We start from the raw sequence: 19,121 nt of genomic DNA on the forward strand, positions 1-19,121 counted from the left end.
AGTTGAAGCACACTTTTAAATGATGTGAGCAGGGGAGTGGTTCCTCAAAGAACTTGTAAGAACTACTTCTATTGCTTAGTGAAAGTCTTAATCCATAGGGCCCCTATAGAAAAAAAAAATATTTTAATGCAAAACACTATTTACTTAAAAAAAAAAAAAAAAAAAAAAAAAGATGATTTTCTCTTTTATAGATTTTAAACTTTTTTTAAAATAATTCTAATAGACTAATTCTAATATGTAAAACGAAATATTAAGTTTGTTATACCACTGATTCCGTAAAACAGATGCATGATTTAAATAATTTAATTATTCCATTGCACAATGAATGAGCAAGTAAATAACTGTTCAATACCATCATAACTGTGCTCTATATAATTTTGAGAGAAAAGACAAAATGTTCCTGAAACCGCATTTTTTAATTAAATACATAAGCAATGTTTGGCTTTATGAATAGCTCAGCTGTTTGCACTTCCTTAAATGACTAAAAAGTATAGTATGTGAAAAAAATGCAAGGTCAACAAATGCTAGGAATAGAGAAAAACTCTAACCTGTTAACAAGAAAATAAATGAAAACTCTGTGTGTTTCAGCCACTCCACTGGCCTATTTGTGACATAACCATCATTGGCTTAGCACTTGCTAACTTTACCCTTGATTTCATTTAAACAAACAGTTTTTAAAACCTTCCAAGACACTAATTTCGGTTCACACCCTTTAAACTAATATTGTTGTCTACATGTGTAGTGTAGGAATCCGGGAATACTGCAAACTAAAATGGACAAATTTCAGTGTGCTAGTAATTCACTCACAAGAATTATAATATGAACAGTTTTTTTCTTTCCTTATTGACATTTAATTAAAAGAATCCCATTATACACAAATCAAAGGTTGAAGCCAAGCTCTTTAAAAGGTCACTCAAAATGTCTCAATTCAGTAGTTCTCTACAGCTAAACTTTTACATAGATCAATGTAAATGTCACAGCAAGGTCCTTGGGGTGATTCCACAGAAAGAAAAGGTGGAGGCATCTGCCCATGCGGAATACTGACAAGCATTCCTTTCGAAAGTAAGGAACATGCTGTGCAGAGGTTTCATAATTTGAACCATGACCGTATAACTACTGGTAAATGTTGGCAAAAGTGAATTTAAAGCTCTTCCATAGCTCCCTCTATTGGTCAACATTTATCCTCACATTGAGCAGGAGTAGAACTGTACAATAATCTTGGTAATGCGGTATGTGTGCTACCTAGAGGTAAATGGCAATTCTGTATCTGGACAATCAGTCAAACTGAATTTCAAATATATATATATAAAGTAACAAATTTAAAGCCCAGAAAATAAGTATGAAATGTCGTCTCAAACATTGGCCACTGTAGAACGGAATGCAAATGGAGCTTGATATTTGAATAACCACCCACATTAACTGATAAAATCGCTTTAAACTGGTCAGTCATTGTGCATCTGAAGCCTATCCTGTTAATACCACATTCAAGATAATGCATGCTCAAGTTATTCACACTTATAATATAATAATTTAATTGAATAGCCTATAAAAGCCAACCCACCTACAAACATGTTTATAGGATATATAAGAAAAACTGAATTCTCAAACACAAAAAATATGCAAACCTGCCCAAAAAAGTAGCTGGAGGACAGGATTAAATCTCTGACTCTGACCCACAGTGACAGCCCAGCTGACTGGTGAAGTAAAAATAACACACTATACCGCTGAGAGGAACTCATGTATGTTCTTGTGCAGGTATAGTGTTTGGGATATCTGATTTAAAGGTTAGATCTGTCAGGTGTTCAAGGGAATCTGAAAGTAGCTCTGTGTGTCTGGGATAACCTTCATGTTCATAACCCAAAAATCCATGTAAACACACCATTTTGTGAATGACCAAGTTTGACATCCACAGTTTGCTTCCAGCTGCTTCTGAATTCATGCACTGTGAGGTGACTGCGACTGAATGACAGTGTACACACTGAGGGGCAACCATAAGGGTTATGGACTGAATGCTTTGTGGCAGTCAAGCGCAGTAAATAGGGAGCACCAGGGGCATTACCAGTCAAGTGCATTTTAAATATTGACCTCCAGAGGTCTCAGTTCTTCAAGAACTTGTCACAGATACTGCCATGATCTTACCCTTGATCTCAACTGTTTATCAATCTCAGAGTGCACATATTATACAAATAAACTCAGCACAGATTAAAGTTAAAATAACATGTTAAATGTACTCCCTGTGGATTAATTCTACACCTTGTTAACATGCTGGAGCAGGCCTTTTTGCAATTACACAATTGATCACCTATTTAACTGTCAGCCAAATAATAAATACCATGTGACAAGAATAAAGACAATTAAGTAAATTAGTGGCTCTACACAACAGGAGTCAATAAGTTGAAGCAATAAGTTGATTGCTTTTGATAGAGAAACTTTAACCTTAATCATCTGAGAAATATCTGCAATTTTAATTAGATTCAGTCATGTTAAATACACTCTGCCATGGCTCCCAGTGGCCTCATAGATTATATACAACAGATTTGGAAAGAAAAAACTGCCTAGTCATGAAGTCACAATTTTTCTTTGATAGTGGTGGTCCTTGCCCATATTCGCAACAGTCGGAGTCAGACCAGTGGAAATCTAGAGCAGTCTGTAATAAATAATTGCTATAGAGATAACGGCACACTGTTCTAAATTACTCAAGTAGATCTCACAGCCGTGAATTATTCATACAAACCTGAAAAACAGATCCATTTAGCGCTCTCGGTGTGCACTGCTATTTCTGTCACAATCAAGACTACCATGGAAACTGGTTTTCTACAATTCCCTTTTCCTGGCCACTACACAGGGGCCATATTCACAAAGAATCTTATCTTTATTAATAATAAAGGTTCTTCTAAGAAAATGCCTAATCAAGAGTTCTTCCTTAAAACTTTTATAAAAAGGCAAAGAGAAACTTTTGTTTTTGGAATTTCCAAAAGTAAAGGCAGTAGTTTATATCAAAAGCTACGCAATAGCAGTTTGTAAAATGCATAAACAATATGATCCGAACGTCATAAAATCTATACAATTTAAAAAAAATTAATTTAGTCCATATTTATTCATAAAAAAATTCTGCCATGAGTAGTAGGGGTGTAAGAAAACATAGATACACGTAAGCATTGCGATATTTTAATTGCAGATGCGGTATCATTTCTCAAAAATGCAATAGCGGTATTTAAAAAATAATAACTCACAAGATTCATGGCGGTGGTTTTATTGAGTTTATATCCTGACTGCTAGATAGATAGCAGTCGCCTTTCTGACTTGCACTGACAGCAATATGGTTTGTTTATGTGCGGTTTGTTTTTCAGGCGGGAAAATGTGTTAAATGGCATTAAAAAGCTCGGGATCAACATGTGCTGTTTGTAGTTGCACATTGTGGCAGCGTGCGCATGGACGAGCACCTGCACTAGCGCTAATAATTATAACCAGATGAAGATTCATCTATGGCTTAAAGAACAGTGCTATATACAAAAAAAATGAATTTACAGGTCTGCACTTGCGAGAGTGCATGACATGCCCGTCTTTCTTGCCTGACTACATTCTCTATCCCACTCTGTTCTGGTTAAATGTATTTTCTTTTTGCTAAGGTTGAAATAATGGTAGTGTGTTCTTAATGACAACTTTCCTAAATATCGTATCGCAACCCCTGTATCATATCGTCAGATTCTAGCCGATTCACAGCCTTATTAAATAGCAATACAGTCCACAAAAGTCACTCAATGCTTGATGTAAAATAAGACCTGGGAATGATATTTAAAGCTAATTTTTCTTGCATAGCTGCAATTGTCATGTGACCAAGTCGTACCGAGGACAAACTTTGATCTCTGGGCATACTATATTACTTGATAGTGAAGCGAACACCCTTATTGCACTGAAAAACAATTGAAGGTACTCTTAAAAATAACACCTGTTGTCATTAAATATATAAAAGAAAAAAAATACATTTACACAGAAAAAAATAAAAAACATTTAAAATTTTGCATTAGCACACCTACTGTCTCTCGCAAATTAGCTAGTAAGGAGCCACTTTCAGTTTCGCGAATATAGGCCCACATCTACTCATCAGCCTCTAGCTAAAAGATTAATATACTAGAAAAGGCTTTTTAAAGTAAAGCCATATAACAAGCCATTTTTTGGTTTCCAAAGAATTGTGCTAAAGGACCTTTAACTATTATTTGTTGGTGCCAGAGATTTAAATAAAGTCACTTTAAATTTAAAAATTACCTAGAAAGATCTCTAAAAAAATGTTTCACTACAATGCATTGTTCACAGCCATTTCTAGCATGTTAAAGAGGTTTTTATATGCGTCACAGTAGGAATGACAAACAATTCTTTTGTGTCACTTAGGGATTGCTCTACCAGTCTGTATAAGTTTATGTAAAACAGTTGTGCCTTTGGGTTTGAGTCAAATAAAATGAATTGCCTACATTCACAAATTCAAAAATAGAAACAAACAACTAATGGATGATTTTATAATTAACTATGAATTCCAATAATATTCAGGGTATTGAAGTGAAGAAATGCAATACCTAAGATTTATACATATAATCTGTTAATCAATCCTCAATCTAAGGCAAATTAAATGTTGGGCAGAAATGTACATGAATAAAGCATGTGTATATATTGCTGACCACAACAATATGATTATTGACCATGATTTTACTCTCTAAAAGCAAGAATTTCCCAATATAAATTGTAAAAAAAAAATTTTTTTTTGTAATAAATAAAATAATAAGAACTAATGAATTAATATTGTGGAAATGTACATAAAAGATTTACTGATTCAAATAATAGGAGCAATTCTCCAATAAGGACTGCAATCAATAACTCTATTATAAAACAAATAGTTGCAGCTGGACATACACCCTCTCATAAATAATCCAGTTTAAATATAATGACTATAGTGAGAGCAATAAAAAGAGGAGTAAATCCAGGCTTCCCAGTGCCCAAGTACTTATTTGGCAATAAAGAAGAAGAAAAAAAATCTTATTAATTTATAAAAAAAGCTTTTTATATTGTAACAGAAATATAACCTAACCACAAACTAGAAACTTAAAAAAACACGAGACTAAGCAGTAAACAAACTTTGATGTAGATGCCTCAAAGAAAATCATGATCATGATGAAGGATATGGTGTGTGCCCATAAAGCTAATTTAAAAGCATGTAAGGTGAGAAAACACTTTGCAGTTCTCCAGGGAGTAAGTGGATACACAAGTACGTAGACAAGCAATAAAAATGACACATTGAGACAGCAAGAGCAAAGTGCCAGATTAAAAATAGACGCCTTTCAAACCCCTTGCAAAAGATACAAATGATTCCAAACTGCTTGTACAGAGCAATAAACAAATCTACATAAACTGCATATTTTTGGTGGAATTACTGTACACACACCTGCTCGAAACACCACGGTGTTCTTCTTGAAGCCTGAAAGCAACTGGAGGCTCCGGAGTAAACCTTTAGCAGTCAGCTTCACATGGATGTTAGACAGGGAAAATTTGGGAGAGAACAACATTGTGTCGACAAAAAAAGATATATAATCCAAATATATTCACACAAAACTAACAAGACCTCTGAGGCAAACCAACATTAAAAGCAGCTTCAGTGTGAATCCATAAGCGCATGGCTCAAAGCAACATTAGAGGAAGTTTACTGAAGCACCATGCTTAGATAGAAAAAAACCCAAAAAGATTTTGAAGGAAGGAGGAGAAAATTAAATTCCCGCTTCACAACAGTTCAGGTCTTGCTAGCTGTAGCCTAGCCAAAAAGAAAAGCCAGAGATTGATATGCAGGCAACGTAGCTCCCCTGACAGATGCAGACTAAGCAGGCAAGCGCAATCCACCCAGATCAAAAACAGGCTTTTATAAATCCGTGTACAGACAAAGCTCTATCCACATCTCTCCATGGCACCACCACGGTGGAGGATGCTAGAGGAGAGAGGAGAGATGCGGGAGGGGTTGAACAGCACAGCATGAAGCTGTGACGTAGGCCTCCCTCTCTCACCTCCCCTTCAGATGCTCTCTCTCCTTCTCCTACTAGAGGAAGGGTGGGAGGATAAAAATGGCGGGGGTCAAAAGCAACAGCTCACAGCAAGCCTGTGCCTGCTTAGAGTGGAAATCAGTCAGGCTGGTTTCTAGCTAACATCCATATAAACATGGCTGGGTTCTATAATAGAAAGCAGTGAGTGAAACAGATAAATCTTCACTAATACCAGAAATCTAGGGGAACTCTATAAAGAATAGTGTTTCCTACGAAAAAATAATAATAATTCTGAGAAAAAATCTGGATTCAAAAATAACCCATCATTGATATATAACTTTTATTAAATGGATCACTACATATTATTTCTAATTTTCCAATTCAAATTCCTGGCCTATTGTTAAATTATTAAGCTCCTAAGACCTGAGCTTTGGTTTGGCTTGCATTTTAGATTTCTTCCAGTTATTTGGGGTTAGGAAGAACCAATAATTATAATAACCATATATTTTCTTTGAACATGAAGCTCTTCTTGGAAAAAAATGTCACTTATGTGGACACTCGGTCTGTATCTACAGAAAACAATAAAGACACAATTGTGCACAATGTCCATGTATGTGGACACCCAGGTTGTAGGAGGTTAATACTGTCCTACACAATGTACCATGTCCCAACCCAAAGAAAACAAAGCCTGTATCTGCTGCAGTCATAATCTTAATAAAAAAAATAATAATAATCTTACATCTTAAGTGTTTGTAGGATGATTCTGCAGCTAGTTGCTGACACCAGCAAATCCTTTAACACTTCAAAAACAGGCATATAACACTGGTTCTTGTAAGTGTGCAATTTTAATAATTCCAGTTACTGCAGTGCAGGTAGAACACAATCACTTTCCACAATGACTTATCTTATAAGCAAAGGAGAATTGCAGAACACTGGCAGTGACCAGGATAAACCAACTACCGAAGATTGAATCAACTGAAGCAATAGGACATTTTACTGCAAGTAAAAACCTATTTTTGAAATTCAAATGTGGCCTATTGCAAGCCGAATACATTTTTGCTAATCAGGCACGTAACTGCTAAAAGCAATTCAATCTCAAGCAGGTGATACATTTATAAAGATGCATATAAAGTGTGACTTGGCAATGGCTGTGTAACCCATCTCAGCTGGGTCATATGGACTTGGCTGCAGAACACAGGCTTCATGCTGCTGAGACGACTCCTCGGTGGAGCACACACAGTGAAATCCACCTGCCACTATAATTCATATGAAAAACCTATGACTACAGGGAGATTTAATGCGCAATCTGCATTTAACTATAGCACACACACACCTTTTCTGCACTCAGGGAAAGAGAGAGTTGATGATTATAAGGATTTTGGTATGTCATTTAAGTGATTTATATGTTGTCTAGATGAAAACTGTTAAATTGGTGTGGACTTAATAAAGGATTATGTAATACCAAGACAACATTTACCATATTTAGCCTTTTATTTACTTTTAGTTTATATATATATTACTAATTTCTATTACTAATATATATTAAATAATACAGTGTTATAAATAATAAAACATAATAAAACTTAGACTGAAGTGAATGTTTTTCTGACTTTTGAGTAACTACCCACCTGGTACAGCAGCAGTAATTCGAGCAGGCCTTGATGGAGTAGGGGGTTTTAAGACACTTGCTGCAGATCTCACAGATAATTGTGATAGTGAAGATGCGTTTTTGTTTCCTGCAGAATCAACAGCACAGAACAAATTTTAATTTCAACATTACATGGCTTATCCCACAAAGGCAGAATAGTGATTTTTTTAATAACTAAATAGCAGCACTGCCAGGTAGATTTTATATGGAATAGCAAACGTAAAAAATGTGTAACGCCATACAATTCTTTTCTAAAATACCTTATGATCAAAGTTTACAGATCCAACACTTCTCTTGATAACAAGTAAAAGCAAAAATAATCTGTTATAAATATTTTCTTCTTTTGTGGTAGAAAGTGTTCAAAGCAACACTAAAAATTAAACCATAAACTGATTCCTTAAGGAAACAGGTACTGTATTGAATTAGCAGACTGTGGTTTGAATTTAGATCTTAATATTTCATTAGTTGAAATGATAAAAGCCCCACTATAAAAAACTAACAAAACTAAATCCCACTTTAAATTATCCACAAGGAAACAATTCAGGGAAAAAAAAAAAATGTGGAATTAATCGTACATTTTTTTGCTTTCCCAAGTGTGTAGGCGTATACAAATAAAAACACCTTAAGAACAGTTTTGCCACATGTTCTGATTATAAATAAAGTGTCTGTGTAAATGCAATATGCAAGCACAACAAACAAACAAAAATTTGTAGACTGCTAGATGTGGAGTTATTAGAAATGTGCATCTTTACCAAAAGATGAAACTTTAGGAGACAGACTTTGGAGCCTAGTTCTTAATGAAGTTGTCCTGTTGGTGGGAGGTTTTCCCAAAGCTCCTGATAGTGACTCCGAATCTGCAAGCACGCACAATCACAAAAACACAATTGAATTCCACGTAAGTGTATTAAAGAGAAAGTGTTTACATTTAATGCACAAAACCTCATTATCGACATAGCTGCATCTATTCTACACACTACATCTAGTTGTGCAAAGCTTTCCTCACACTAAACCCCTGACTAAAGCAATTTCAATTTTGAAGTCTGCATAGTATAATGCTTTATATGCTTTTACACAGGATATATAAAAGGCATTTTCAGAAGTTACAAAGAAGGATTTTCTGATGCCCAAAGACCCAAACATTCTAGACTGTTACGACTAAAAGACCCTGAGGGATATTATTATTTCTGCATGCAGCAACGGCACAGGTTCCATGAAAACAGTGTCGGCCAAAAACTGTAAACGCTTTTCATTCATCTATGATGGTCTAACACAACTTACTTCTCTGTAGTGGCGTTTTAGATTTCCCATAACAGGCAGCTAACAAAGGAATGATACAGAGGCGATAGGATCCAATGAGGATGCATGTCAATAGAGTGAGATCACACTGAGAGCCTGCATTAGTTTGGGGGATCAGGGTAGAGTTGTCAAAAACGTACAAGGAAAATTCACTCCAGGTGCAGCTGCGGAGGGCCCCGTAAGACAACATTAGCAAGTATTTATTCTACAGGTTGAGCAAAGAAAACAAGGTAGTCCAGTATACATGGAGCTTCTGGCCACTATTCTGTTTTTCTGCTACTTCCAAGTGAACTGAAGTGGAACAAACCCAGCCTGCTAGACATGTGGGACTGAGGAGCCTCACACATAGAAAAGCAAAGCAATCCACCAATAAGGGAGCACTGTCTGAATAGGACTCTGCTTTTCTGTCTGCACTGACAACACTGGCCTACTTCTGCTTAGCCTCAAAGCCAAAAATTCACAGTTAGAATATTTAGAAAAAAGCAATAAGCATACTCGGGGGCCTTTTTTTTTTTTTTTTACACTGTGCCCAAATTACATGGGTGAACACTGTGATAATTGTTATTACGGGACAGAAAATATCATGCCTTTATTCAGACATGAAAACATTTGAGTACATCTGCTCCATTTGAGTAAATCCTATAGGAAAGACTACACTTTATCAGAGCTTAAGATTCCAGCATAAAAAAGTGGGTCAAACACTGAACTATCTACCCTGACTAGTTACAGCTACCATTTCATTTCATTACTGTCCATCATGCAGTCTATGTAAAGCACAAAAGTAGCTTTCAGTAGATGGAGAACTGAAGCACATTTTTTGCATCCACATCCAACATGAACTCTGACAGCCCTACTTATCTATTTTTACCCCTCAGATTCGGCATATACTGATACTATGTGCAAAGTGACAGCAGTGTTTGATAGACTTCAAAATAAACACTAAGATATAACTAATAACTATTGGTATAACTAAGGGACCACATTTTATTTTGACTCTATGTACTCTATATAAACTATTCTAAAATATTGGCCATAAAGTAAAAATATAACCAAGACATTTAAATGCAAAAAAAAAAGTCTGCATTGTTTTCATATAAATGTTGTCATAGATTAAAATTAAATTAACTGCCAGTTTAGTCAGATCACATTGGTCTAGGAAAATATTAAAGTAATTGGTTAACATCTAAACTATCATCAACATTTTTACCAGTCTTTGTGTGTCCACTGGAAGCACTCCAGCTTTTAAGTTGGGTTCTTGTTTTAATCGGAAGTTTGGAGGTTGATGGATGTGGGTGGCCAGCAGAAACAGAGAATCTGGAATCGGTTCCCCCTGAACCCTTGGTTCCTGGACTTACGGCAACACGCATGCCTGGAATGCCTACATAAAAAAAATGATAATATGTTGTTTCTGATTCTGTACATCAATAACAAATTTAGGTAAGTCAAAGCAATTCAAACAAACAGCAGCTGCTAAAATAAAGACAAAATTAAGACAAAAGTAAAAAAAAAATTGATCTATTCCAAATACTTAAAAAACAGTCTAATGATATAGGGAATTGTCCACCAAAACTGACACCCCATGAAACCTATAGAGGCCCAAACCATGAGTATTAGAACACTGTAGAAGGTAATTCTACTGCACAAATAGCAAAGTAATTTTTAACCATTTTAACCTGCCCCTGTATCAGTGACGAACAATGATCCTTTCTCTATATCTTAATCTCGCTTCTTTGCTGTTAAAACAGTAAAAAGCACCATACTAAACAAACAATCCACATCAGGGAATGATTTAACACAGCACTCATTTCCTTCCAGTGTTTTTTCCATTAGCCCTACGACTTTCCGTTCTCAGCTGACCTTCTCAGTGGGCCTCCAATTTTCTTCTGTAAGTACAAGAATGGTCAGGGAGGACAGGAATGGGAGTGTTTAAATAAAAGTCTGTAAAGGTGGAGAAAGCACATCTGTATCCTCTGCTAGTCCTTTGGGAACATGAAACAAGATTGGTTCATCAGAAACAGGAACGTCTGCTCTCAATAGTGTATGGCATTCACATCCTTGTGGTGTAAATAAGAATTAAAACAAAATACAAACTAATTTTAGTCTCTTTAGATGTATGTGTGTGTGTGTGTGTGTGTGTGTGTGTGTGTGTGTGTGTGTGTGTGTGTGTGTGTGTGTGATATATATATATATATATATATATATATATATATATATATATATATATATATATATATATATATATATACACATACACATACATACATACATACATACATACATACATATACACACACACACACACTTTTTTTTATTTATTTACATTTAAACAAAACAGTGCAGCAAAGGATTAGACATAAACAGCTGTTATTTTAGATAGGTATGCTAAAACACTGTGCACAATTTGTTTGTGAGTCACATCTATTAACATAACAAAAAACATAACACAAATCATAACATATAAAACACAACACAATCATTATTGAAAAAAGAAAAAGAAAAAACACCATGCTGGACTCTATCCGGTACAATAACTATATTTAGAAATTAGTTAACATTAAAAAAAGTCAGTGAAAGCACCAATTTTACTTTAACTAAATATATTGATAGAATTTACTGACTAAGGGTGGTTTCAGTTGTAGGTCTTTTCACATTACAAACTTTTTGCTATTAACATGATTTAAAATCGTTCAGTGCTCCATGAATACTAAACAACTGCAGTTAATAAGCTCAAACAAAAAGAAATCAACCATATGAAAGCTATTTTCCATACCAGATGTGCTCAGTTTGCTCCTCGAAGAAGGCATGTCAGTGGTGGTGCAGCCATTTTTCTGTACAGTGCCAGGCTTAAGCTTGGATGCAGACAGAGTCGGTGGGCGAAAGCTTGCAGCTGGAGTCTGCGCAGGCAAAGCACCTCCTGCACTGGATGACAGTGGCTGAGAGCCAAGATTGCGTTTGCGCCAATCACACAGCGCTGCTCCTACTGGCCGGGACGGGTCTGCCTGCAAAAGGAGCTTACTTTCATTCACATTCTCCTATGAAAAATGAGTGAAGTCTGTGTGCCCCACACTCACTACAGTTGGCCTTAGCAAAGCCCCCCCCCCAACTCTATAAGCAAGTGAGCATGTACACATAGAATACATTTACCAGATTAGCAAGATTATATTTATCGGAAGAACTAAAGCCATTCAAAGCATAATATGGTGGTCTGAACTTTAACTTTGTTCAAGATGGTAAATTAGATTTTTTTTTATTATAATTTCAGAAACACAAAGGCAATCAATCAAACATGATTGATTATGGCCCTAATTGTAATTATTTTTTATTTACACAATACAAACCGATCAGCTAATCAACAAACTTGGTTATACTGGGCAAGTTAGAGGAGAGATACTTAAGTACATGCATTGAGACACAATGCATTATTATATACTTTGTCTGGGTTTTCCTTCAACTTAAAGATTATATAGGACTCCATAAAATTTATACTTTAGAATTCTATTTATAAGTCACTATAATTTAGGAGGCATCTGCAAATGTGTTCAATATAAAAGTTATAGTTATTAACAACACATCAAAAACACTAAACGGTTCAGTTTAACACTTTGTGCAAAAACTTTTAACTCACTTTTGGACTGGTTTTCTGGGGTTTCTTGAGACATTTTTCTTCTCTAGAGGAAGCAGGTTTGTCTCCAAGTTTGGTCCGACTCAGAAAACCTCCTACAGATGGGTTTTTTGCACGAGTGAAGGTGTTTGCATGTGCAGGCATCTGTGATTCCTTTACAGTTGTGTCTCCATTTTTTTTCGATGAGCTTGAAGTCTCAGACCAGGTGCGAGGCCGGGATTTTAGAGCAGGCGCAGTATCTTGACAAGTGGAGGAGCGAGTTCTTTTAATCACAAAGTTCTGAACCCTCTTAAGGCTACCGCTTGTAAGAGTAGAACTGGAAGAAACTGCAGAGGTAGATTTGGTAGGAGCTGTTATGCTTTGCATGGAATGAGAATGTCCAGTCTGGTTTTTGTTCTGTTTTGTATTTGATGACACACTGGCTACTGTTGAACTTGATGGCTTTAAAGCACTGGTGGTTCTACACATTATTTTAGATTTTATATTACTAAAGTCAGGCTTGGTATACTTCTTAGTGTCTACCTTATTGCTTTTAGTGGATGCAGTCAATGATGTTTTAGCTTTTAAAGAGACAGAACTTTGTTGTTCTGCCATGACTTGAGTCAATGGACTCCCAAAATCAGTCTTACTCTTGGTGAAAGGAGAGTCTGAATAACTTAATGTTTTCGAGCTCATACACTGAACAGGAGTAGAGGTTTTGGCATTACCACTGATGTCTAGTTCCTCTGAGGTTGGAATTTGGAATGTTTTTCCTTCAGCCGATCCAGACTGAGCAGATCTTTCAGCTTCTACATGACTTTTTTTTAGATTAACTGGTGTGACACAATCAGAATGATTAAACCGTGCAACCAAATATGAAGCTCTGTTTTCTCCAGGTCCATTATTAGGAATTGTTTGAAAGACATCCTCTTCGATAGTAAATGTCTGATTGCTTGGCTGGATGAAGGTTAATCCAAAGTCAGGATGTTTGCTGTTTTGTCCTGAAACATTGAGCATGTTATTAGCAAGACCCTCACAAACATCAGGCAGCAAGCCAGGCATCAGACCATCATCAGAAGGAACATCTAAAGATTCCTCCAGGACTGAACCACTAACTTGTTGACCAGACTCATGAATGTTAAAACTGTTGCCTCTAATTGGCATCTCACCAGAGCTCACAGAGCTGCAGTTCTCACTGGAGCAAGAGCGTAATGGAGTAACAGATCGTAGGACAATGGCCTGTTGTGTGTCAGTGTTGGCGAATGTCTCTAAAATACCATCAGATTTCTTTACGTGGAGACCACAGACATCTCTCATGGCCATTTCAGAATCAGTACTGCCATTTTGCAGACCCGAGATCATGAAAGTTACATTCTGATTAGAGTTGTCAGCTGCAGTTTTCATGCAGCTGTTAGATTGTATATCCAATTTAATTATGCCTGAAGTTGAAATCATTTCACTGCTAGACTCCTCTGTCATCTCTACATCAGCAGGGCTGTTGGTCTTGCCATGACTGCTACTGTCTCTTGGTGAATCTGATGAAGAGTCACTGAGGCAAGTAATCCCATTTCCATTTTGGTCCTCTGTAAATAATGAGAGGTGCATAGTGCTTAGGGGAACCTCCATTGCTTTGGCTGTCTGAATGATTTTAAGGTCAGGTGAGCTGACTTCCATGTCCAAACATCTTTGGTTTGACTGCATTCTTTCTCTTGTGGTAAGTCTTTACATATCAATCAAAGTAAACAACCTAAAATGGAGAAAATATATTTTAATACTCAAAATGTTCAATACTTAATAATCAAGGTTCATGTTAAAGATACATTGCCTTTTGGTGTCTAGAAAATTCTCAAATACGCCTGAAATCTAATCTTATGCTAAACAGGACTAACCTACTTAGTCTCAGTAGTTACTTGTTAGGGCTATACATGGCATACTTTAATTTATTTTATGAATCTTCAATAAAATCTCTCATAGTGGTCCAAGATGATCAAAAATATCAATTCAGAAGATCTCTAGGTTGTGATGCCAAAGTACTGAAAACACCACCCTACCATTGTTATGATGAAGAAAAATCATCCCAGTAATAAAAATAAATAAATAAATAAATAAATAAATAAATAAATACATAAAGACCAAGTTCAGCACGATTCATACACTAAATCATATTTGGATTTTCTGCACAATGTATACTGGAAATATCTTTTTGAAAAGATTTAAAAAAAAAAAAAAACATTAACTTTCTATATTATTTATTGTTTATAAATAATAAAAAATAAACAGTAAATAGTAAAAAATAACAATAATCTTCATTGTGACCTAGAAACTCATGTTGCTTGATAATTAAGCAACACAATCTCTCGAGAATTAATGTTTTATAATCAATTTACTGAACAACTTCTCTTGTAGCAAGCATATGACACCCTATTAATTTTTAATATCTCCAAGGATACCTTTGTATAAGTAACAAGGGTTGGACTGTGTCTCTAAACTTCACTGTTAACCCTTCTTACATGTCTAATTGAAATGACTTTCTAGGATCAGCCTTAAATATTAACCAAATCGCTGGTTAGGTTTACAGACAAATATGGCAAAGTAAATAGAAACTTACAAGAAACCACCAAAACTGAGCAGGTTCAGTTCAGAAAATAGCAAGCTTTTTATATTTAAAAGTCAACAGCAAATGCTATTCAAATGATGCTGTGCAATATTTGGTAGAATATAAACAGCTAGGTTTTCAACACTGTACCTTGAATATTTCAACATTTCATTCCATGGGTTAAAAAAAAACAAGCAGAAGAAACATGCGCAATTTTTAAACTTACATATGATACTTATGTGCCCTTGGATTATTTATTTTATTTGGGAGGTTAAAGCAGATGAGCTTTTTGTAAGAGTAATAAAACAACATTTTACATTAAATAAAAGATACATAAAAAGATTAGTGGAAACGGACAGGGTTTGGGTTATTATTATGAAATTTTTCATAATATATAAAAACATATAGTCCTTCGACTGCTTATCACCTACTGCTCATAAACTCAGTAGTTAAAGTGGAGGTCTGATTTTTTTTATATTGCTGATGTAGCTCTAGACTAACCCCTTGTGGATTATTCAGCATCTTGGACGACATTATTAAATATTTTACAAGCTTCAAAACATAAAACAGGCCAAAATGGGAGGTCAAAATGTCGGCTTTTGCCATAACCACAGTCCATAGAGGTAGAACTTGCTTGGTATGATTTCTTTAAACTGCTGTATGAAAGCCCTGCACAGTAAAGTACAGTAAGAAGGAGGGTGTATAGGCAGGGGGTAGCAGGAAGTTCTTAACAATTCTTTACCAGGTAAACATGAATCAGCAAAACAAATCTTTTACTTAAAAAAAAAAAAAAGGGGGGGGGGGGGGTGAGACGACGACACACACATGTTTTATAATTTTGTCCAACAAAATAACTGTGTAAGCACAAAAATCAGTAGACCAACGTCTTGCTTTATGTTGGCAAAGAGGGAGGTGTCGGTCACATGTAACAGGTACAGACAGGAGAAAACAATGATTACCCACCAGGTAAAGGTTCATGTCTGTCTAAAAGACCTGAGCCAGTTGCTTTAAATTACACATCAGGACTAGCTGTAAGGCTGGGTTTGCCTCTTCAGGAGACTAAATACACTTGTGACATTAGTATAGAGTTAACCTATATGCTTTTATTCAAAGGTAAATGTAAGCCGTATTTCATAGGACTTATATCTTTTACAGTGATCACCTGAGTGTATATTAATTTCAAACTCCAAAATAATCCATATATAATTTACATTCAGGTGATCACTTTAAAAGATATAAATCTTGTTCTAAAAAATATAAAAGATAAGAGAGAAGCTTGAAAATTCTTCTAAATTACCCTTTTGTAGACAATTTAACATTAAAAGTTCTAGAAATTATACACACGAACACATGCAGGCTTGCCTGGGAGTAGAAGTATGCTTTTCAATCCACACAACCATAAATATAGTGGAATTTTCCTCATGTTAATTTTACTAGGGAACTTTTTTTTATTTAGCAATCTCACTAAACATTACCTGAGGGACAGACTTTTAAACCTTGGCTGCTCAAGTAAGACATGAAACAACCACCTCTCTGTTAACACTGCCATGAATGGGACAATCACTGTAGTCATATACCAGCACACCTTTATTGGGACATGAGCGCTTTCAAAAGCCATAAAAATGAGAGCAAAATTTTTAGGTACATAGACCTCATAAAAACAGTTAAGCAGGAGCTACTCCTGTCTGCTTAGATTTTATTTACTCTGAACCTTTACTGAGGGACACAATAATGCTCCTGTTTATATTGTCCATACACCACAACAATGACGTCTCCAAAAAAAAAATAAAAAAAGGATATATTTTATTGAATTACACATCATATCACATAGTATTAAGCACATGTTTACTAACAACGACAAGCAGCTTTTTTTTTAAATAGTACAGTTTTACATATTATCTGATCCTTACTATAAATAGCTTCCTGAATGATTCCCTTGATAAAAGAATGTTGACATTTGCAAAATAGCAGAGTAATTATCCTAGAATCTAGCCCAAGTAACTTTGGTTTAGTTAGTTGCTTAGTTTTTACTATATTCAATGCAGTTGAAAGGTGAAACAAACTTACCAGCTCTGTTCCACAGTCCTCCTCCCTGAATCAAGATCCTTTCTCATAGAATTGATCCAATCAATGATCCCAAGTCCCAAACATATCGCTCATCTCTCAAACATAGTCCTCAAATATTCATCTACCAGCCCCCCAACTTAGAGCTGAACTTGCCAGAACATCATTATCACACTGCTGAAGTGTGGGCTCTTGGTCTCAAAGCAATCTGAATTTATTCCTTGCCTAAGAAATGTTTTCACCTTTGAACAATCACACTGTACTCATTCTAATACGCCTTTGCACGGTTCAAGGTCCAACTCAGGCCTGTGGTAATGTTACAAGGCTAAGTTTACCAAAGAGAGCATTTGGTTACCTTATCCCTAGCAGGACCTTTGCAAAGAGGGAGGGGTTTAAACATGGCAGGACAGAACAGAACGGCATTCGCTGTTGCTATGCGACTAAAGGCCTCCTATTATGAGAGTTCAGCGCACCCAGCTTTTTTGTCCATAGCTGAAACTGAGAGCAAGCATGCATGCCCACTTAAACATGCAAATAATCAGTTTAATAAGCAAAAGACAAATTAGGAATAAGTCATTCATTTTGTTTTCAAATATGATCACCATAATTACTGATGTGTATACAGTAGATAGACCTTTTTCTTTAAACATGCACATGATTCCATGTACATGTACCAAAAACAAATGACATGAACTGATTATCTGTCTTCAATACAATTCTCTTTTTGCCTAATCCAGACTAGCAAAAATGTGTAATCATGGATAAACAGTAATGAATGAATAAATGAATACCAGCCTGTAGAAATTGTGCAATGGATTTCAATCTGGGAATAGCTTTGTAAAATTGGACACAGTTCAGTAATTATAAACGTATGCTCTTGAAGCTCAGGCACGAGATTGCTGGCAAAGAGCGTGATAAATGATTCACAGCCATGCATGCATCAACCACAAAATAAACACCAGCATAGAATTTCACACATATCCACTGATTATAGCTTATCATGACTATAAAACCCAAGCCAAATATTTGGTAAGATAACGTTAGGGAGAAAATTACTGTGCACTTAAGCAACAGTAGAAAGTTGGGTCAGTGTGGTCAATTACAACCTTCTTTCAAAGAAATGAACATCACTTTCTTCCATTTGCATACACCGTATTCAAGCCATGAAATCTTTCACATGTCCTTCGAAGGAAAAACATATTCTTTACTTTGTGTACCTATATAGACCTTCTGCATGACACATATTCATGATTAAACCACCTTTCATTTTATCTTTAAGTGAACCTGCTCCAAGATTTGCTTTAAAAACTTATTTAAATTCCTTTTGGATCCCCTACAATGCCCTAAAGGGCAAACAAGCAGTAAGTCGAGACACAGCATGCTAAGACCTACCCGAGTTTTTCTCGTGGCACAGAGAAAGCATGTAATAATTTGTACATGCGGGACAACGTACCAACAAATATCCTTCATCGTTCCTGATATTTTCATACAACAAGGTACAAAAAATGTGCGTATTAGATTTTTCTAAAAAGCTGATTGCAGCACTGGGGTGATTACATGACAGCCAGAAAAACAGCTTTTGAAGCTATTTCTAGTGACTTGTGTCTCTCCAACTCTGCTTTCCCATGAGGTCAGAGCTCCTTTAGTGGCACGGTCTATTTTCTGAACACTGCGAAATGCATTTTTTTGCACCTGATTTACACTCATCAAAAAGACAGCCTTGGATTCCTTGGACTGCTTTCCAGAAATAGTCTAGAGGGGCAAGCAGCCATAAAGTTATGGTATGTTATGAATCCTTCTTGGGACAGAGCAGATGTATAAGCATGCTGTGTAGTCTACACATCATAGCTCCTTTCCTTTGGGTTTTGCTCTCCCCATTACAAACACCGTAATCGT

The 19,121-nt window shown here is 35.8% G+C and overlaps 2 protein-coding genes across 3 annotated transcripts in view; both read right to left on the bottom strand.

Annotated features, from left to right (window-relative positions):
• The window catches only part of mtus1a (microtubule associated tumor suppressor 1a), a 16,799-nt gene extending 10,802 nt beyond the window's left edge, over positions 1-5,997 (bottom strand). The window contains exon 1 of one of the 2 annotated variants that reach the window (XM_046849365.1): positions 5,435-5,997. In XM_046849365.1, the coding sequence (XP_046705321.1) occupies positions 5,435-5,555 (121 nt within the window). In that variant the 5' untranslated portion in view covers positions 5,556-5,997. The remainder of the gene's footprint in view (positions 1-5,434) is intronic. The other variant, XM_046849364.1, reaches the window with a different exon arrangement.
• Positions 5,998-6,846: 849 nt separating this feature from the next.
• Positions 6,847-17,611, bottom strand: LOC124385889. The gene is made up of 7 exons (XM_046849363.1): positions 17,229-17,611; positions 12,590-14,312; positions 11,735-11,963; positions 10,172-10,342; positions 8,421-8,522; positions 7,649-7,756; positions 6,847-7,276 (listed from the first exon to the last, which is right to left on the bottom strand). The coding sequence occupies exons 2-7, from the start codon at positions 14,264-14,266 to the stop codon at positions 7,116-7,118; spliced, it is 2,448 nt and encodes an 815-aa protein (XP_046705319.1). The 5' UTR covers positions 14,267-14,312; positions 17,229-17,611; the 3' UTR covers positions 6,847-7,115.
• Positions 17,612-19,121: the final 1,510 nt, after the last annotated feature.

The sequence above is a fragment of the Silurus meridionalis genome, chromosome 5 (assembly GCF_014805685.1).
Source record: "Silurus meridionalis isolate SWU-2019-XX chromosome 5, ASM1480568v1, whole genome shotgun sequence".
In the NCBI taxonomy this organism is placed as follows: Eukaryota; Metazoa; Chordata; class Actinopteri; order Siluriformes; family Siluridae; genus Silurus; species Silurus meridionalis.